This window comes from Camellia sinensis, chromosome 7, assembly GCF_055761805.1.
Source record: "Camellia sinensis isolate YWXY chromosome 7, ASM5576180v1, whole genome shotgun sequence".
In the NCBI taxonomy this organism is placed as follows: Eukaryota; Viridiplantae; Streptophyta; class Magnoliopsida; order Ericales; family Theaceae; genus Camellia; species Camellia sinensis.
Window position 1 is genome coordinate 148,327,035 of NC_138967.1, and position 21,293 is coordinate 148,348,327.

A 21,293-nucleotide genomic window follows, 5' to 3' on the forward strand; every position below is an offset into this window, starting at 1 on the left:
CATACACTAAATAGTCGAGTTCGGAGATCCTGAGGCAAGGCGCGTAGCCGAGACCTCCGGGAACTCCAAACGAACACAAACATGGATGATCACCGGGTGTTCAAACGGTGACGTTCAAGTCTTGAGGACGGTCAAAAATGGGGTGTCTACAAGCTTGTGTTGAGCTTTTCTTAATTTCATTTTAAAGGTTAAGAGATGGTACCTAGAGAAGAAGTGTCAATGCTCTTGGAACTAATCAACCAGCCGCTAATCATAGAGTTCCCCCTGTTCCTATACCCCCTACCGCACCACCTGTTGCTCCAGTCGTCCCTGAGCACCAGGAGTTGTTCCTGCTGCACCAGCCGCACAGGTTTTACAGTCATTATTGGGATTACTGAACAATCATGTAGCCCCATAACCACCAGTTCACCCAACTTTAAGTTTGGATAGAGGTTCCATGTTTTAGAGGTTTATGAAGGAAAAACCTCCAGAATTTCACGAAATAGTGGACCCTACGGAGGCAGAGGCATGGGTACTAGAGATGAAGAAAATATTTGATGTTCTAGGTTGTTCAACAGACCAGAAGGTGGCCTTTGCAGCTTTTAGGTTCAAGGGTGAAGTAGAGCATTGGTGGCGCATGGTGAAGCGTTAATATGAGGGTAGAGAAACAGAGCTAGTGTGGAGCAAGTTTCTAGAATTGTTTAATGAGGAATACTTCCCTGAAGCGGTGCGAAGGCAGAAGCAAGTGGATTTTCTCAATTTGAAGCAAAATGACATGTCAGTGGCTCAATATGAAGCCAAGTTTGTGGAGTTGTTGAGGCATGCCCCACATCAGGTGGCCATAGAGGAAGATAGAGTGATGTTGTTTGAGAATGGCTTGCGGTCAGAGATCTATGCAAAAGTAGCTATTTTGGAGATGAAGACATATTCTGCGTTGGTAAGCAAGGCATTACTGTGATAGATGTGGTAGGTCACATTCTGTTGGGTATAATTGTGATGGCACAGCTCGAATATGCTTTAAGTGTGGCAAGCTTGGGCATCTCTATGCACAATGTAGGTCTAAGGGACTGGGAGCTTAGTCAGTAGTAAAGTCATTTCAGGGGCAAGGGTAGAGACGAACTTTTTATAACGGTGGGTTTAACCAGAAGCAGAATAATGGCAATAGTGGGACTACCCATGGTCAGACATCCGGGAAGGGGACTCAGGAAAAGAAGTCAGCGGCTACCCAAGGATGTGTTTATGCTCTCACTAGAGAGGAGGCTGAGGTTGCTCCATCTGTGGTGCAAGGTACACTCCTTATATCATCTGTACCTGCCAGAGTTTTAATTGATTCAAGATCTACACATTCTTTTGCTGCACCTAAGCTTCTACGTTGTTTGTCTATTCCTTGTGATCCTTTGGATGCATGTATTGCTGTGTCTACTCCATTAGGAGAAGCATTACTGTTAAGGGATGTTTGTAGATCTTTTGAGAAAGAGTTAGATGGTAGAATTTTTCTAGGGGATTTGATTTCTTTAGAGATGAAGGATTTTGATGTGATTTTGGGGATGTATTGGTTAATGAAGCACCATGCCTCTATTGATTGTTTTAGAAAGAGGGTAGGTTTTGCTCTGCCGGGGTGTAGACACCCCATTTTTGACCGTCCTCAAGACTTGGACGTCACCATTTGAACACTCGGTGATCATCCATGATCGTGTTCGTTCGGAGTTCTCGGAGGTCTCGGCTCGCGCGCCCTGCCTCAGGATCTCCGAACTTAACCGTTTAGTGTCTGGTTTTGCACCGAACACTTGTGTTTTGCCTTGGAAGGGTAGGGAATGCCTTATGAGGCATCCCCACACACCACCGGCAGTGGCTGGAGGCCACCGGCTGGTATTTTTCTTCCATCGGCACCTTTGTTTGCCGGTCGGCACACTTTATTGCCGGTCGGCATAGTTTGTTGCCGGTCGGCACTGTTTTTTGTCGAAATGACATTTTTGGGCAGCCGACCACTGTTCATCCACTTTATGGAGATATTTTGTGCCAGCTGTGATAGCTGGCACCAACTCTTCCCCCCTCCATACACGTGTATGGAGGGATCTCCCTCTAAGCAAGCTTGTTGAATAAGCTTTGCAAGAGGGAGTCTTATAAGAGGAGGGCCTTCCTCTTTGATTGAGGTTAGCTTCTTGCAACCAAAAACCAGACCTTTGAGATATAGATACATATTATCTCTATACCTCCCCCTCTCTCCTCCTTTGTGTGTGTTTCTTAGCTCAAAAGGTGGTTTTTACCTTACTTTTGCACCATTACACACACCATTACACCTTACTCCGAGATTGAGGGACTTGGGGGGTTGTTTCTTGAGTTTTTGGACTGGTTTTGATCCAAAGAAGGAGGCTAGACCATTTGTTCTTCAAAGGTTCTTCAAGGGTGAGCATCTTGATTTATATTCCCCAAACTTGCAATAGTTTTTTATCTATCTAGCTTGCTGTTTTAGCTCGTGTATAACATAAAAAGGGCTTGTATTTTCCTGCTCTAGCACTTTCATTAAGGTCATTTTGTGATTTGAGTGCAAACTCCCCCTTCTAAGCCTTGTTTGATCCATTTTGGTGCCTCTTTCATAAGGTTTTGTTCACTTCAGTGTTTTGGTCCTTTGACCACTGAAAATCAGTGTATTTTAGTGTCAAAAAAAAAAATGGTTTGAAGTCTTGCATAGGGGAGGGACACCCCTCTCCCTTCATGGTTTGTTTCCATGCTTTTTGAGCTCAAAAGGGTAGCTTGTGTGCTTGATGATCCTTGGCCTCATTTCAGAATTTTTTTAGGTATTTTAGGTCATATGTAACCTCTGTTTTTGGCCGGTTTTGTGCCTCCTTGTATGCTTGTAATACTTGCCTTGTATTGCTCCATTTTGCTTAGAAATACATCTCATGATTAGGCCATGATTCTTGTGCATGTTGGCTTAGTTCCATGAAGCTTTTAGTATTGTTTTTCCATGCTTAAAGTTTGTTGGTTATCCATTTGGTCATGCTTGACATGTTTGTTAGGGTTGCTCTGTATTTTGGCTTGAAAGCTTTGAGCATGTTGACTTCTAGCATGCATGTTTGTGATTACCCTCATGATTTTAACATCACCAAGGACCACATTTTAGCCCAAGAATCATGTTTGTATGTGTGCATGCATGACCTCTTTCATGCCTTGAGGGTTTGTCCTCTCATGCCTAGGAGTGAGCCTTAGTGCATTTGTTTCATGGGAGGTACTTTAGCTGTCATATTAGGAGGTTTTGGGGTCCCATTTTGCATGTAAAAATTCTGTTTTTACTTGTTTTAATCATGCCATGAGTAGTCATGTTGATGAGAGTGAAATGTTTCCCTTTTGTGCCTTAACCATAGGACTTTTGGCTTGCATGTTAGCATGAACATTGGTCCATCTATCGGACACTTTTGGCCACTGTTTTGAGGAGGGTGAGGGTCTGCCCCTTTGCCATTTTAAGCCATCTTTGCATGATTGCTTCATGATTGGTGCATGGTTGCTTCACATGTCATTATAGCATGATGATTCTATTGCTCAAAGCGTCCATGTTTACATCACATTTGTGTCTTGTATGTCTAATATTGCATGCTTGCCATACTAGTTGCATGATTCTTGGCATACCTTGCACATTGATATCATGTTGCATCTTGAGCCATGTTTTGCATAACATGCATTGCATTACTTGGTTTGGGGTGTCAAACCAAGTGTGAGAGTTGAGGGGCGTTCATACCACAAGTGATGTAACGCGTCTTAACTTTCGGTCCCCGAGGCCTTTGACTTCGCCATGATAAGGTTTCGGAGTTCATTGTGTTTGTTGCATACATCCTTACATTAAGTGGCAAATTTGATCCCTTGAGTCATCATGCACCATTGATGGCTCAAAGATCGAAGGTCATGCTTCTTTGAGTTCAAAACATGATAGGAAGTATGACCATGCTTACATGTGTCCAAAAACTCCATGCCATGCACTGTTTGTTTTCTGTTTGCTGTCAAATTGTCTTCTGCAGGAAGTTTCTGCCGACCGGCAGAATTTAGTGCCGACCGGCACTATCTGGAGTGCCGAGGAATCCAACAAATGCCGATGGGAATTGTGAAGTGCCGGTGGTAATTCTGTCCGGCCGGTGGTGCTCTGCAGGATGCAAGGAACTTGCTCCAGTACTTTGGCAATTTTCAGAAAGACAAGGCAGTACAAACAGAGGTGGCAGGAGTACAGTACGGGTTTTTCGGACGAGACGGATTCGAGCATGCACCATTCGCGCATCCCAAGGCAGAGGCTGCGGCTGCCCTCTTCTTTCCTTTGCCATCTTTTCTTTTAAATTAAATTAGAAATCTTGTAATAATTTTATTCGTTTATTATTTTGGGACTGTAATATTTATTTGATCCCTCCGAGTGAGGGTAAAGATGTAATAAGTGTGTGTGGGTGGCGTGTATGTCTTCCAATCCCCACGTCTTTCTTCCCTTTTATTTTACCTGCTTATGATGGTTAGATTAGGGCATGTTTCAATTAGCATACAGTATGACAACATGTTTGCATCATTCATCTGTTTTGCATGCACCAGGCTCGGCGCATCATACTAACTGCATTTGTATTTCAATTCCAAATTGAATACATGTTAGCTGTAGCATTCCATATGCCATGTTTAGAATAGCCGAGCCTGCTATAGTTGCATTTTTGCATGTGTTGCATTAGGCATTTCTGTATACTTAGGATCATGCATGATTTCTAATGTAGTTTCTATTTTGGCTTGGAGTACTCGGTAAGTTTTTATGCTTTAGCATCCTTGCATGCGTGTGAGTGACTGCCATGGATAGCATGCTTACCATGAGGCTAAATGCTTATGTGATATAATTGCCTGAATGCCTGTAGGTGAAGGTTGTGTTATTTGGGTTGGAACAATTCATCAAATGTTTGTTTTAAGCCCACTAGATAGTGGCAAAACCATTGTTTTCTAAGCCCACCCGAGGGTGGCAAATCCACGTCTTAGCCTACCTGCGGGTAGCACCATCAAACCATCTTTCAAATAAACAAGCATGAAATGTTTTGTTCCAATTCGGGCGACCCATTCTATACTTATATGCTGTGTGCATCACATAGTAACCTAGGCTAATAACCGGAATAAGAACACACAAAGTTTTCAAAAATAGATATCACGGTTAGTAGAGGCCGGTCTTCGGACTGGGCGAAAGGGGGTGCTCATAGCTGACCTTCCCCGATCGTACCAAAGCTCCCGAGCCGAGACAACTCCGGTGATGACGGACATGTGGCCTTCGGCACCGAGTCAGGGTTTCCTAAATTTCCCCATTTTAAAATATTTAGGTGGCAACTCTGTATCTGGCAAAGCAGTCCATGTTTGGCACTACTTTTTCAAAAATCTGTTTCTCAAAACGATTTGCCAGATTTGGACTCTTTGGTTCAGAATAAGAACCGTGACACAAATCGAGAGTCCGAACTGTAGCGAGGTCCCCCCCCTCCCCCCCCCCCCCGCGGGCTTGTTACACGGGGCAACATGAGTTCTTCTTTCAGGGAGATGGGAAAGGGTCTTCTATTTGTTTTATTTCTTCTCTTCAGGCTAACCGAATGTTGAAAAAAGGGTGTCATGGTTATTTAGTTTGTGTGTGAATACTGAACAACCAGAGTAAAGGTTAGAGGAGTTGCCTGTAGTAAGGGAATTTGTTGATGTTTTTCCAGAGGATCTACTTGGTCTTCCTCCAGACTGTGAGGTCAAATTTTCCATTGACTTGGTCCCCTATACAACACCTATCTCTAAAGCACCCTATAGAATGGCCCCGTTGGAGTTGAGGGAGTTACAAACTCAGTTACAGGAGTTGCTCTGCAAAGGTTTTATTAGGCCTAGTGTTTCACCTTGGGGAGCACCTGTGTTGTTTGTGAAGAAAAAGGATGGGTCTATGAGATTGTGTATTGATTATAGAGAACTGAACAAAGTCACAGTGAAGAATAGGTATCCTTTGCCACGCATTGATGATCTATTTGACCAGTTGCAGGGAGCTCAAGTATTCTCTAAAATTGACTTGAGGTCAGGCTATCACCAGTTAAAGGTAAGGGATGAGGATCTTCCTAAGACTGCTTTTAGAACCCATTAAGGGCATTATGAGTTCTTGGTGATGCCTTTTGGTCTCACAAATGCACCAGCCGCATTCATGGATTTAATGAACAGAGTATTTAAACCCCAAATGGATAAATTTGTGGTAGTGTTTATTGATGACATCCTAATTTATTCGAGGAGTAAGGAGGAGCATGAGCAGCATTTGAGGGTAGTACTGCAGATCCTTAGGGAGAAAAGATTGTATGCAAAATTTAAGAAGTGTGAATTTTGGTTGAGCAATGTATCCTTTTTAGGTCATGTAGTGAGTAAAGATGGTGTATCTGTGGATAGCACCAAGGTGAGAACAATTGTTGATTCGCCACGACCTACATCTGTGACGGAGGTACGTAGCTTTCTAGGGCTTGCTGGGTAATACAGACGGGTTGTGGAAGGATTCTCCCGTATTGCTTTGCCACTTACCAATCTCACCAGGAAAGGGGTAAAGTTTGAGTGGAATGATGATTGTGAGCGTAGTTTCCAAGAGTTTAAACAAAGATTGACATCAGCTCCAATCCTTGCCTTACCTACAAATGGAGGTGGTTTTGGGATTTATAGTGATGCTTCATGACAGGGTTTAGGATGTGTGCTCATGCAGCATGGGAAGGTGATTGCTTATGCATCATGACAGTTGAAAATACATGAGAGAAACTATCCTACGCACGACTTAGAGTTAGCGGCAGTGATTTTCGCTCTTAAGATCTGGCGGCATTATTTGTATAGAGAGTCATGTGAGATTTACACTGATCATAAGAGTTTGAAGTATATTTTCACACAAAAGGAACTAAATTTGAGGCAAAGAAGATGGCTTGAGTTACTAAAAGATTATGATGTTAATATTTTATATCATCCGGGGAAGGCAAATGTGGTTGCAGATGCCTTGAGTAGGAAGGTCGCAGTTGGAGATGTAGCTACTTTGTCTATTGAGAGTTGTTTGGTGGAAAACATGAGACGTTTGAGGCTTGAGGTTGTTACACCTGGTAATAGGGCTTATTGTAGTCAATTGAGAGTTCAGCCGACCTTGAGAGAACGGATTCGTTTAGCACAGAAGATTGACCCCCAGTGTGAGTGTATTAAAGGAGAGATGACAGAGGGTAAGCATGTAGACTTTGGGATTAGTGATGATGGGTTGCTTAGATTCCATAGCCGAATTTGTGTTCCTGCTAGTGGTGATTTGAGGAAGGAGATTATGACGGAGGCACATAGTTCTAGTTACAGCATTCATCCTGGAAGCACTAAGATGTATCGGGATCTTCATGACAATTTTTGGTGGAATGGTATGAAGGGAGATATTGCAGAATTTGTGGCTCAGTGTTTAGTGTGTCAACAGGTTAAGGTAGAACATCAGAAACCTGCGGGGAAACTACAACCCTTACCTATACCAGAATGGAAGTGGGATCATGTTACCATGGACTTCGTGTGCGGATTACCTCATACTAGTAGTAATCACGATGCAGTTTGGGTAGTTGTGGATAGATTAACCAAGTCAGCACATTATATTGCAGCTCGAATGAACTATTCTCTAGCTCGATTTGCACAGTTGTATGTGAAGGAGATTGTTAGATTGCATGGTGCACCTGTGTCAATAGTGTCAGATCGGGACACTCGCTCTGTGTCTAAGTTTTGCGGTGCGTTACAATCAGCTATGGGTACTCGGCTAAATTTTAGTTCAGCTTTTCACGCTCAGACATATGGGCAATCAGAGAGGACTATTCAAACCCTTGAGGATATGTTGAGGGCTTGTGCTTTGGAGTGGAGAGGTAATTGGGATGATTATTTGCCGCTCATGGAGTTTGCATATAATAATAGTTATCATTCTAGTTTGGGAGTGGCTCCTTATGAGGCTTTGTATGGGAGGAAGTGTAGGTCTCCTTTCTGTTGGTATGAGGTTGGTGAGAGGCAAATGTTAGGACCTGATTTGGTGGAGGATGCTACATGGAAAATTATCACTATCAGAGAGAGATTATTGTCTGCTTAGAGTAGAGAAAAAAGTTATGATGATCATCGTAGGAGAGACTTAGAGTTTCATGTGGGGGATATGGTATTCTTGTAAGTATCACCATGGAAAGGAGTGATCAGGTTTGGAAAGAAAGGAAAGTTGAGTCCTAGATACATTGGTCCATTTGAGGTATTGGAGAAGGTTGGTGAGGTTGCGTACCGTGTTGCTCTACCCCCTAGGTTGGCAGGAGTGCATAATGTGTTTCACGTGTCTATGCTGAGGAAATATGTGCACAGTCCATCGAATGTGATAGATTATGAGCTGCTTTAGATTAGAGAGGATTTTTCGTATGCGGAGAGACCTGCTCAGATTTTGGATTCGAAAGAGAAAAGGTTGCGTACAAAGGTCATTAAATTGGTTAAGGTACTGTGGCGTAATCATCTAGTTGAATAGGCGACTTGGGAACGCAAGGATGAGATGCGCGAGAAGTAGCCACATCTATTCTCATGATTTACTCAGGTTAGTTTCGAGGACGAAACTTTTCTTTTATGAGGCGAGAATGTGAGAACCCGAATATAAAAATTAAGTAAATAATATAATAATAATATTACAATCTCAAATATTTTGGTGGTGAATACTAAATTGCAAATTAAATATTTGGAAGGTCTTGTAATTAATTTTAAAACCTAAAATAAATTTAGGATGAAAGTTTTTAATTCAGAGGCAAGATTTATTATATAAAAATAAATAAACAAATAAATTAATTAATTTATGTGCCAAATTAGTAAGCATATTTTGATCTAATAATATTTGTATTTAATTTAAATTAACGGGGAGAGAAAATAAATTAAAACAAAAGATAATATTTTAGGGCCTTTTGTGTAGATACAAATGTAACCCTAGGTTTCTTAATACAATATAAAAACAAAACAAAACCCTACCTTCTTATGTGAGTAAGCAGCAGCCGTGAGGAAGAATTAACAAGAGATAGAGAGATAGAGAAACGAGAGAAGGAAAGAGACGACAAAGGAATTGTTGGGTTTGCAGGTGTGTGTTTTCTTATTCTTTATATTTATTGGTGGATTGGCCATGCTATGAAGGAGTTAAAGAGAGAGATATTAGTATTTAATAATGGATTTTCTTGTGTAAATGGGTTGCTGGGAAGTTTTTGGCTGCAATGATGGATGGAAATTCTTGATCCTTAAAAAACATAAACTTTAAATTTTGAGGAATCATATCAAACGAATGAATTTTGAACTAAAAATTTTACATTAGATCAATTACATATTGAATTGCATATCGGAATTTTTTCATAATTTTTGGGAGTCAAAATCCATATTAATTGAGGTATTCAAATCTGTCCAGGAAACCAGTCCGAAACAGTAACTTTGGAAGTGTTGTTCTCTTTGGGTATAAATCCCAAAATTATGAAATCAGCGTCATTAGAACCGGTTACGAGTCTAGTTTCTTGCATTTTTGACCTTGCACTGATTGCTCATGTATACTAAGAGAACCGTCAATTTCTTTAAAGTGCTGCAGAAAACAACTTGTTTGGATATAAAAAATTGTAGATAATTATTTTGACAAGAAAATCAAGTGAAACCAATTGGGTTTGGAATTTAGGATATATTAGTTGATATCTGCAGGGTTTTAGAATTTTTCTAACAACGTGGAGTGGGTTTTTAATTTTCAAAGTTAGCGAATATGTAACGCCCCAAAATAAATACATAAATCCATCACTTTAGACATGCATTGATACCAAAGAAATTAACCATTTCTATTCATCAGAGAAATTCTTACAACAGTGTTACATGTTAATGACAAAAGCAAATGCCTTATAGGCTTACAGCTTTCCAAGTCAACACTTGGTTACACAAAAGAAGAATACTAACTCTATACAAAATAAGCCCTTGGCTTGATATACATGTAATACAAATGAAACAATCAAAAGAGTCTTCAACTTTCATCATCATCCAAGCTATGTCCTTAGAGGTGGCATGCTACCTGTACCTGAAAGTAATGTCCCATATAGGGTGAACCAACGCCTAGTAGAGATATGCTAAACACAGTATGAGCAATAACTAAGACGTTAGCAATTGATAAATGTTCAATTTCCACCAATCAGTTCATAATCCATTTCCATTTCATATTTCATGTCATAACAATTTCATAATTTACACCAACGGCTCAGAACCTGGCCACCCACTTGTATGAGACAGTGACTCATATTAAACATTTCCCATTTTTACAATAGATAAACATATTAGTTGTATCAACATCTCAACAGATAAGCATACAAGCTGTATCCACATTTCAACAGATAAGCATATTAGCTATATCAACACTTCCATAGATAAGCATATGAGCTGTATCAACACTTCCATAGATAAGCATATGAGTTGTATCAACACATTATCTGACAAACATATGAGCTGTATCAGTGGAGTCCATCCCCTATCTCCTCCCAAACAATATCTGGTTTAGAGGTCCATCCCCTATCTTCTCCTAAATCGTGGAGTACATCCCCTATCTCCTCCAACACAGACAACGTATATACACATAGGTCATATACACAATCAATCAATACATAACGTTAATGTATTCTATCAACCGTCATACTCTATGACATAACCGATTGATTAGTTTTAGTTTGCCTAATCATCATGCATTGTCTACAACAATCAAAACTACCCTCCACCGGTAGCCCAAGCAATTATTTCTAAACAGATAATAAAAGCTTCAACAATTAAAATATCAATGTTTTCAAGAGTGAGCCATTAATAAATCCAACTCCACCGTTTCATCACATAATGAACCAATTTCATTATTTACAACTCAATTTCATAAATCCATCACTTTCCCAAATTAATTGTACCAATTAATTTATATACAAATTAGGGCATTCTCCCCCATTTTTCCAATAATAACCCGATGCTCCAAATTTCATCAACCAACAACCATATCACTATTTTGAAACCCAAAATACTCATTTTAGAATCAAAATAATAAAATCCTCTTTTAACATTTTGAAACCCTAAGTCCCAAAATTACCTAACTTTAACACTTTATCAAAACAACCAAAAGTCTATGTCAAAGACCATAAGAGTGAGTAGAAATCCCTACCTCAAATTCGGAGCCCAAGAGAAGAAGATAAAGAAAACCAAAATGCTCCGAACTCCAAGATCCACGGATCAAAACGAAGCCCTCGACGATCAACACAACTTTTACAAAGGGCAAAGGCAAGGAAAGCACTCTAACTAGATCAAACCCTAGAGAGAAGGGAGTTTCTAGAGAGAGAGGCTCTCAAAATATCTTTTTAGAAAGTAAGAGAGAGAGAGAGAAAGTGTAGAAAGTGATTCAAAAGTGCCCAGCTGCCCTCTGTTATACGACATTCCCGCTCGAGCGGAAAACACAACGCTCGAGCATCAAGCACAAAAATCTGGACATGCTCGAGCGCAAGAAGGCCCGCTCGAGTGCCAAGACACAGGAATAAAGTACACTTGCTCGAGCGAGAAAACCAGTCTGCTCGAGCATAGATTCCCCCTTCCCAGAACTTACACCAAAATAGAGCTACCCACTCGAGCGCCAACAATCCCGCTCGAGCGCCACCCGCTCGAGCGCAAGAAACCGGCTCGAGCGTAGAAAACACATTTGCAGAAGTTTTGCAGAGACACGAAATACTGGGACTGTGCGATCTCCGCTCGAACGCTAAGCGGCCCGCTCGAGCGGAAAGACCAAAAACCTGGCAACAAAGATTTAGACCAAGGCTCGACCTACCTGCTCGAAACAAGTCCAACACATCCCAAAACTCAAACATAAAGAATTAAGGGATGACAACGAGGTATAAAACCACCAACTCCACGGAACCAAAGTCCGGAATACAGCAAAAACAAAAAGGGAAAATCGGGATCGCTATAACCTCCCCCCCTTAAAGAATTTCGTCCCCGAAATTAGGTACAAGTTTTTCAAAAACAAGGTTTCTCCATTCCCAACAACATTACAACATAATATTAAACATTCCGACCCATTACCGGTCAAACCCATCTCTATTCAAGAGGCATTTCACATTACACATAACAACCTGCATATTCAACATGCATTCCTTTGAAATTTACCAATTTCAACTTAATTTCCATAATTCCATAACACATGCAACATTAATATCATGCTTGCATTTTTCACAATATACTTAACATACACAATGTTAACATAACCTCCATTAACCAAAACATTCACAATGTTTTACAACTTAAGACATTTATAATGCTCTTAAAGTTCAACAATACTACAGAATTTCAATACATAATTATACATCAACAAACAAGTCCGGATAATTCTCACGGACATCTGCCTCACGTTCCCAAGTGGCTTCCTCCACTCCGTGATGCTTCCACAAAACTTTTACCAAAGGGATAGTCTTGCCTCGCAAGGCTTGATCTCGCCTATCCAAGACCCGAACCGGTCTCTCCTCATACGAGGCATCCTCATCTACCTCCAAGTCGGTCCAATCCAACACATGGGACGGATCCGGCTCATACTTCCGGAGCATACTCACATGAAACACGTCATACACTCCGGACAACTGCGGTGGCAAAGCCAAACGGTAAGCAACCTCCCCAATCCTCTCAAGGATCTCAAAGGGACCGATAAATCGAGGGGATAACTTCCCACTCTTCCCAAACCTCTTCAAACCTCGCCTAGGTGACATTTTCAGAAAAACGTGGTCACCCACCTCAAACACCAAAGGACTCCTCCTACGGTCGGCATAAGATTTCTGACGACTCTGTGCTGTAACAAGCCTCTTACGGATAAGCTCAATTTTCTCCGTCGTTTCCCTAACCAACTCCGGACCCAACAAAGGTGCATCACCCACCTCGGCCCAACAAACTGGAGACCTACATAGTCGGCCATACAAGGCCTCAAACGGTGCCATACCGATGCTAGACTGAAAACTGTTGTTGTAGGCAAACTCCACCAAGGGCAAGTGCCTCTCCCACATCCCACTAAAGTCAAGGACACAACCTCGAAGCATATCCTCAAGGATCTGAATAGTACGCTCAGACTGCCCGTCAGTCTGAGGATGATAAGCCGTACTAAATGTCAACCTAGTGCCCAAGGCACTCTGCAAACTCTGCCACAACCTAACAGTAAAACAAAGATCTCTATCTGAGACAATCGTCACTGGGACCCCGTGCAATCTCACTATGTCCTGAACATACAAGTCGGCGAGATGATCTACTGAATCTCTCACACGCATAGGGATAAAATGCGCCGACTTAGTCAACCGGTCCACAACCACCCAAATAGCATCACTACCCCGCTGAGTCCTCGGAAGACCTACAACGAAGTCCATAGTGACATGCTCCCACTTCCACTCGGCAATAGGTAAGGGTTGCAACAAACCCGCTGGCCTCTGATGTTCAGCCTTCACTTGCTGGCAAGTAAGGCACTTTGATGCAAAAACCGCCACATCTCTCTTCATGCCCCGCCACCAAAACTGGCGACCCAAGTCACGATACATCTTAGTGCCTTCCGGATGTACCGCAAGGTGTGAATAATGAAACTCTCGGAGTACTTCCTCTTGGCAAGGCTCCGGCACAAACAAACGGTCTCGGTATCTCACACTCAGGTCGGGATACACCGTCAAACCCTTTTCAGCCTTCCCACTGGGGATCTTTTCCCGGAGGGATTCTACCTCAAGGTCACCTCTCTGTGCCTCTAACACCCGAGTCACAAGTGTAGGCTGCGCAACTACAGAAAACAAGGCCTCAGCCTCAACAGATTCTCCCAGAAGCAAATTAAACTCGCCTAGTGCATCCAACATCTCCCACTCCTGGATGGCTATACAAGCTACATCGTTAATGGGTTTCCTACTAAGGGCATCGGCCACAACATTGGCCTTCCCCGGGTGATAGTGCAACACAAAATCGTAGTCCTCAATGAACTTCATCCACCTTCTCTGCCTCAAATTCAAGTCCCTTTGTGTAAATAAGTACTTCAAACTCTTGTGGTCCGAGAACACCTCGAACCTCTCACCATAAAGGTAGTGCCTCCAAATCTTCAAGGCAAAAATCACTGCGGCTAACTCTAAGTCGTGTGTAGGGTAATTCTTCTCGTGTATTTTCAACTGACGTGAGCCATAAGCTACCACTTTCCCCTCTTGCATCAACACACAACCCAAACCCTCTCGTGAGACATCACAATAAACCGCATAACCCAACCCTCTCTCCGGAATAATCAAAACCGAAGCGGTGGTCAATCTAACCTTTAACTCCTGGAACGACTTTTCACAAGTCTCACTCCACACAAACTTGACCCCTTTCCGCATCAATCTAGTCAACGACGAAGCTAACTTGGAGAAATCCTTCACAAACCGACGGTAGTACCCAACTAATCCCAGAAAACTGCGGATCTCAAACACACTCTTAGACTGTGCCCAATCTTGCACTGCCTCAACCTTGGATGCATCGACAGACACCCCTTCTCCGGATACCACATGGCCTAAAAACTTGACTTCTCCTAGCCAGAACTCACACTTCCCAAATTTGGCATACAATCTATGGGCTCTAAGTAACTCAAGCACCACTCTCAAGTGTTCCTCGTGCTCCTCCTCAAATGGTGAATAGATAAGAATGTCATCCACCAAAACGACCACAAAGCGATCTAAGAATTCCAAGAAGATCTGGTTCATCAAGTCCATAAAGACTGCCGGCGCATTGGTAAGCCCAAATGGCATCACCTGAAACTCATAATGGCCATACCGCGTACGGAATGCCGTCTTCGGAATATCCTCCTCCCTGACCCTCAACTGGTGGTAACCCGATCTCAAGTCTATCTTAGAGAAACAACGGGAACCCTTCAACTGGTCAAACAAATCATCTATACGGTACTTATTCTTGACCGTAGCCCGATTCAACTTTCGGTAGTCGATACACAATCTCAAGGCACCATCTTTCTTTTTAGCAAAGAGGGCCGGTGCTCCCCACGGTGAAACACTAGCGCGAACAAAACCCTTATCTAACAACTCTTGAAGCTGAATCTTCAACTCACTTAACTCGGCTGGGGTAAAACGATAAGGTGCCATGGAAATCGGCGCCGTGCCGGGCACTAAATCAATAGAGAACTCTATCTCTCGGTGGGGTGGCAAACTAACAAGGTCCTCGGGAAAAACATCTGAATACTCACAAACCACCCTCGGTAACACAATCTGGGCCTCATCACACTCACCACTCATGAAGCTAGCAAGTAGACCACTAAGCTCACTCCGCCCTCGCGGATCATACATCGGTGGCAACACACTACCAACCCGATCCCCCAAGAAATGGAAACACTCCCTGCTCAGGGTACAAACCGTGACCCTCTGGCGGTAGCAATCAATAACTGCCCGGTATGATGATAGCCAGTCCATACCCAAAATAACATCAAAGCCCTTCATGGGCATAACAACAAAGGAAAAAGGAAGCCTACGGTCGGCAACCTTTATATCACAACCTCTGCATCCATGTTTCGAAATCAATTCACCCCCAACGGGTGACACTACACAAATAGGAGATGCTAATAGTGCCAACTCCAACTCCAACACAGATGCAAATGCAGCAGATACAAAAGAATGAGACGCACCCGTATCAATCAACACACTAGCAACCGAGTTGCAAAACAGAAAGGTACCTCTCACTATTGATGGAGCCGGTACTAGGTCCTGTGCGGTAACAGCATACACGCGCCCTGTAGGCCCTTGATCCACCTGCTCGCCTCTAGGAGCAAAAGACTACTACACTGACTGGGATGACGAAGCTCCCAGATTGGCCCTCGAGGCCTGCACAGACTGAGCTGGCTAGAAACTCTGCGTCTGCCTAGAACCAGACGCTCCCGATGTGGCACCCAACTGTAGGCAATACCTCTTCAGGTGCCTAGGCTGACCACACTGATAGCAAGACAAAGGCTAGCCCTTGCCTGACTCTGGCCCTGAGGTCTAGCTGAAGAAGAAGCAGCTCGCTGACCCCCTCCCTTCTGTAGGAAAACTGAAGACTTGTGACCCAGCTGGCCATACGCAAAACAAGTCCGGCCTCCCTGACTACCTCTCCCAGAGCCTGCACTTGGCACTAGAAAGGTCGATCTAACCAAACCACCCTGAGACAGCTGAGGGTTAGAACCCCTCTGTCTCCTGCCATCACTCTGACCATCTTGGCTCCTCTTGGATCCTCTCTGCCCCTCATCCTCCTCCTGCATCATGAGCTCCATGTGAGCTGCAGCATCAACCAAACGTCTATACTCCCGGATAAACGACCCTCCAATCCTCAACTTGAGCCCACGCCTCAGCTTCCGCTCAGACTCAAAGCAAAGGCATTCTTTGGAAGCCACAAGTTCTGGTGCAAACCTGGACAGACTAGTAAAAGTAGCCTCAAACTCGACCACTGACAAGCCCTACTATTTAAGCTGGCAAAACTGCTCCCTCAGCTTCTCCCTAGCAGCTGAAGATAAAAACTTCTCCTGGAAGGTGTTCAGAAAAGCCTCCCACGCACCACCAACACGACCCTTCTCGTATTTCCACCACTGACCCGCATCTGCCTTCAGTTGGAAGGATGTCAAGGTCACCTTTAAGGCTCCGTCCTCAATGCCAAGCATCTCGAACGTCTTCTCTATTTGTTCTAACCACTCGTCAGCCTTAAGTGGCTCTTTCGGATCCCCAACAAATTCGTCCGGATTAGACCGGAAGAACTCCCTCTTCAAGAAAGAAGGTCCCGCCTCAGTAACTTGATTTTTAGCTCTGAGAATACCCAAAGCTCCTGCTATCTCTCGGGCCAAGGCGCCCATAGCCTGCTGACCCGTTGGCTCGGCCACGTTGGCCTGACCAACTCCCTCCTGCACTGCCGGAATATCGTCTGGTAAAGGCATCTCCTGCCTACCATGCCTGCCACGCCTACCACGCCCTCGTCCTGACATCCTAATAAAGGTAACCAAGACTATTAGCACATTCACAAATGTGCCGAAGCTATAACACTCGCGTCCTAATGCATGGACAACTGTAATTCACTCCACGTAAGCACATAATCACGTAAGCAATTACGAATTTCATTTCCGGATAATGATAGTCCCGAGGCGTTACTAGAGTTCTGGTTAGAAACAGCATTGATCAAGTGCCTTTCCAACAAGACTCCCAGAAACCCAAGGATCCAGTCAACATCCTAGAAACTACGCTCCATACCCACATAGTCACATAAGTATGTTATCAATTTAAACATATAGCATATGACACTACTACTAAGTCTCTATCAAACGAGACGAACCCATTGTGATACTAATCACTTCCCACGTACCCAAAGTATTCGAACCCGGTACGCTCTGATACCAAGTTGTAACGCCCCAAAATAAATACATAAATCCATCACTTTAGACATGCATTGATACCAAAGAAATCAACCATTTCTATTCATCAGAGAAATTCTTACAACAGTGTTACATGTTAACCACAAAAACAAATGCCCTATAGGCTTACAGCTTTCCAAGTCAACACTTGATTACACAAAAGAAGAGTACTAACTCTATACAAAATAAGCCCTTGGCTTGATATACATGTAATACAAATGAAACAATCAAAAGAGTTTTCAACTCTCATCATCATCCAAGCTATGTCCTTGGAGATGGCATGCTACCTGTACCTGAAGGTAATGTCCCATATAGGGTGAGCCAACGCCTAGTAGAGATATGCTAAACACAGTATGAGCAATAACTAAGACGTTAGCAATTGATAAATGTTCAATTTCCACCAATCAGTTCATAATCCATTTCCATTTCATATTTCATGTCATAACAATTTCACAATTTACACCAACGGCTCAGAACCTGGCCACCCACTTGTATGAGACAGTGACTCATATTAAACATTTCCCGTTTTTACAATAGATAAACATATTAGTTGTATCAACATCTCAACAGATAAGCATACAAGCTATATCCACATTTCAACAGATAAGCATATTAGCTATATCAACACTTCCATAGATAAGCATATGAGCTGTATCAACACTTCCATAGATAAGCATATGAGTTGTATCAACACATTATTTGACAAGCATATGAGCTGTATTAGTGGAGTCCATCCCCTATCTCCACCCAAACAATATCCGGTTTAGAGGTCCATCCCCTATCTTCCCCTAAACCGTGGAGTACATCCCCTATCTCCTCCCACACACACAACGTATATACACATAGGTCATATACACAATCAATCAATACATAACGTTAATGTATTCTATCAACCGTCATACTCTATGACATAACCGATTGATTAGTTTTAGTTTACCTAATCATCATGCATTGTCTACAACAATCAAAACTACCCTCCACCGGTAGCCCAAGCAATTATTTCTAAACAGATAATAAAAGCTTCAACAGATAAAATATCAATGTTTTCAAGAGTGAGCCATTAATAAATCCAACTCCACCATTTCATCACATAATGAACCAATTTCATTATTTACAACTCAATTTCATAAATCCATAACTTTCCCAAATTAATTGTACCAATTAATTTATATACAAATTAGGGCATTCTCCCCCATTTTTCCAATAGTAACCCGATGCTCCAAATTTCATCAACCAACAACCATATCACTATTTTGAAACCCAAAATACTCATTTTAGAATCAAAATAATAAAATCCCTTTTTAACATTTGAAACCCTAAGTCCCAAAATTACCTAACTTGAACACTTTATCAAAACAACCAAAAGTCTATGTCAAAGACCATATGAGTGAGTAGGAATCCCTACCTCAAATTCGGAGCCCAAGAGAAGAAGATGAAGAAAACCAAAATGCTCCAAACTCCAAGATCCACGGATCAAAATGAAGCCCTCGACGATCAACACAACTTTTACAAAGAGCAAAGGAAGGAAAACACTCTAACTAGATCAAACCCTGGAGAGAAAGGAGTTTCTAGAGAGAGAGGCTCTCAAAATATCTTTTTAGAAAGTAAGAGAGAGAGAGAGAGAGAAAGTGTAGAAAGTGATTCAAAAGTGCCCAGCTGCCCTCTGTTATACGACATTCCCGCTCGAGCGGAAAACACAACGCTCGAGCGTCAAGCACAAAAATCTGGACACGCTCGAGCGCAAGAAGGCCCGCTCGAGCGCCAAGATACAGGAATAAAGTACACCCGCTCGAGCAAGAAAACCAGTCCGCTCGAGCGTAGATTCCCCCTTCCCTGAACTTACACCAAAACAGAGCTACCCGCTCGAGCGCCAACAATCCCGCTCTAGCGTAAGAAACCCGCTCGAGCGTAGGAAACACATCTGCAGAAGTTTTGCAGAAACACGAAATACTAGGAGTGTGCGATCTCCGCTCGAGCGCTAAACGGCCCGCTCGAGCGGAAAGACCAAAAACCTGGCAACAAAGATTTAGACCAAGGCTCGACCTACCTGCTCGAAACAAGTCCAACACATCCCAAAACTCAAACATAAAGAATTAAGGGATGACAACGAGGTATAAAACCATCGACTCCACGGAACCAAAGTCCGGAATACAGCAAAAACAAAAAGGGAAAATCGAGATCGCTATAGAATAGATTGGAAAAACTATGTTTTATCTTAAAGTCATTTTTAGTTAAGTTTCGATCAGAACCTATGTCTTGGGTGATTTTAGACCTTGAAGAACATGAACTTAGGTAATGTTTAAGAGTAACTGTGAGTTGGGTTGAGCCGTGTTAGTGCGCTTTAGTTTGGGGTTACTTAGTTCTTATTCTTTAGTATTTTTAAATTAGTAGTGACGTGTAGTTTTCATATTGGTTCAGGGCACTAGTTGGAGTTTCATACTTTATTCGAGGATTATATTATATCATTTTCAGGTGACTAGTTTCATGCTACATATTTTTATAAATGTTCCCCTACCCTGAACTGTTGAAAAATTAAATTGTTGTTTCATGACTAAACTATTTTGATAAATTATTATATTATTAATTGAACCAAATTGTTTCTGAAACATGTCTGAACTTTTCATACTGTAAACTATTTGTTTTGGTCTCATGTTTATAATGATGAACTACCATGTTTTGCGAAACTGATGTGTATTGATTATTGGGACCAAGTGTGTATTTAGTCCAGGGAAATTATTTCACTGTGTGTGGTGACTCTGGCGACTAGGGAATAGATCCCGGGATGGGCCGTGATGACTCTAGTGCTCAACGATTGTAAGGAAAAGACCTTAAAAAAAAACTAGGTGACCTTCAATCGAATCGTCTTTGAGAAAAGGCCCAGGTGCCACCCTGAGGATGACTCTTAGTTCGGTATTGGATCCAACGGGGCGTATAGCCTTGAGAACTGTGTGGCATATTAGTTGTTATTTCTTGGTACCCAAAAAATTATTGGTGTTTATGTTATAATCGGTTTTAAGTGAAAAATGTCGTTTATCATGTTCTTGCCAGACATGAGCATTTTAAGTGTTGAACTATGTAACCTTCTTTTTGAAACAGATTGTATTTACCAAACTATATGCCAATCTAGTTTCTGTGATATATATCTTATTTTGGAATTGAACCCCGTTTTCAAAATTGTATCTACTATCCATGTTGTTACTCAATAAGCTATCAGCTGACTTTGTTGTTTACCATTTCCAGGTGTTAGAAGGACTTAGAGTGGACTCATGGCGTAGCGGGGACTCAATTGCATGGAACTCTAGGGCATTTATTTAATTTGTTTTTGGTTTCTTTGTCGAGTTTTGTGCATACATTGTGGTTGGGTTTTATTTAGAATTATTTTATTTTGTGGGCGGTTTGTGTCCCATTAAGTATATATATATATGTGTATATATTTTTAGGAAGTTGGTTATGACTTGTTTTTCACTTGTGGTATGTCACTAGATTGAGTGTTGATTTATTTATTTCTGGGCTATCATCACATTTATTCTTTATTGTTTTGGGTTCATGTTTAGTCTTACGTGTGCCCTGGGCTAAGTCCCTGTGGGCCACGGCCGGTCATGCCCGGACTTGGGGTGTGACAATTATGGTATCAGAGCTGTAGTTATCATGTTACATATCTTGCATTTCATCATTTAGACGAGGTCCAAGTCCCTATAGTCCTTAGTAGTGTTTGGTTAAGTTAGTAGTGTTTGGTTAAGTTAGTTTTGTTTAAGCTTGTGTTGAGCTTTTCTTAATTTCATTTTGAAGGTTAAGAGATGACACCTAGGAGAAAAAGTGTCAATGCTCTTGGAACTGATCAACCAGCCGCTATTCGTAGAGTTCCCCCTGTTCCTATACCCCCTACCGCACAACATGTTGC

General features: G+C 42.2%; 1 protein-coding gene across 1 annotated transcript; it reads left to right on the forward strand.

Moving 5' to 3' along the window:
* Window positions 1-451: 451 nt before the first annotated feature.
* LOC145796193 (uncharacterized) lies at window positions 452-21,193 on the forward strand. The gene is made up of 4 exons (XM_082881224.1): window positions 452-593; window positions 705-916; window positions 1,125-1,577; window positions 21,182-21,193. The coding sequence occupies exons 1-4, from the start codon at window positions 452-454 to the stop codon at window positions 21,191-21,193; spliced, it is 819 nt and encodes a 272-aa protein (XP_082737350.1).
* The last annotated feature ends 100 nt before the right edge of the window (window positions 21,194-21,293 follow it).

Coding starts and splice junctions, on each gene's coding strand:
- LOC145796193 (XM_082881224.1), top strand. CDS start 452: ATGAAGGAAAAACCTCCAGAATTTCACGAAATAGTGGACCCTACGGAG. Junction 594..704: donor TGCAGCTTTTAGGTTCAAGG/GTGAAGTAGAGC, acceptor ACTTCCCTGAAG/CGGTGCGAAGGCAGAAGCAA. Junction 917..1,124: donor TGAAGACATATTCTGCGTTG/GTAAGCAAGGCA, acceptor GGGTTTAACCAG/AAGCAGAATAATGGCAATAG.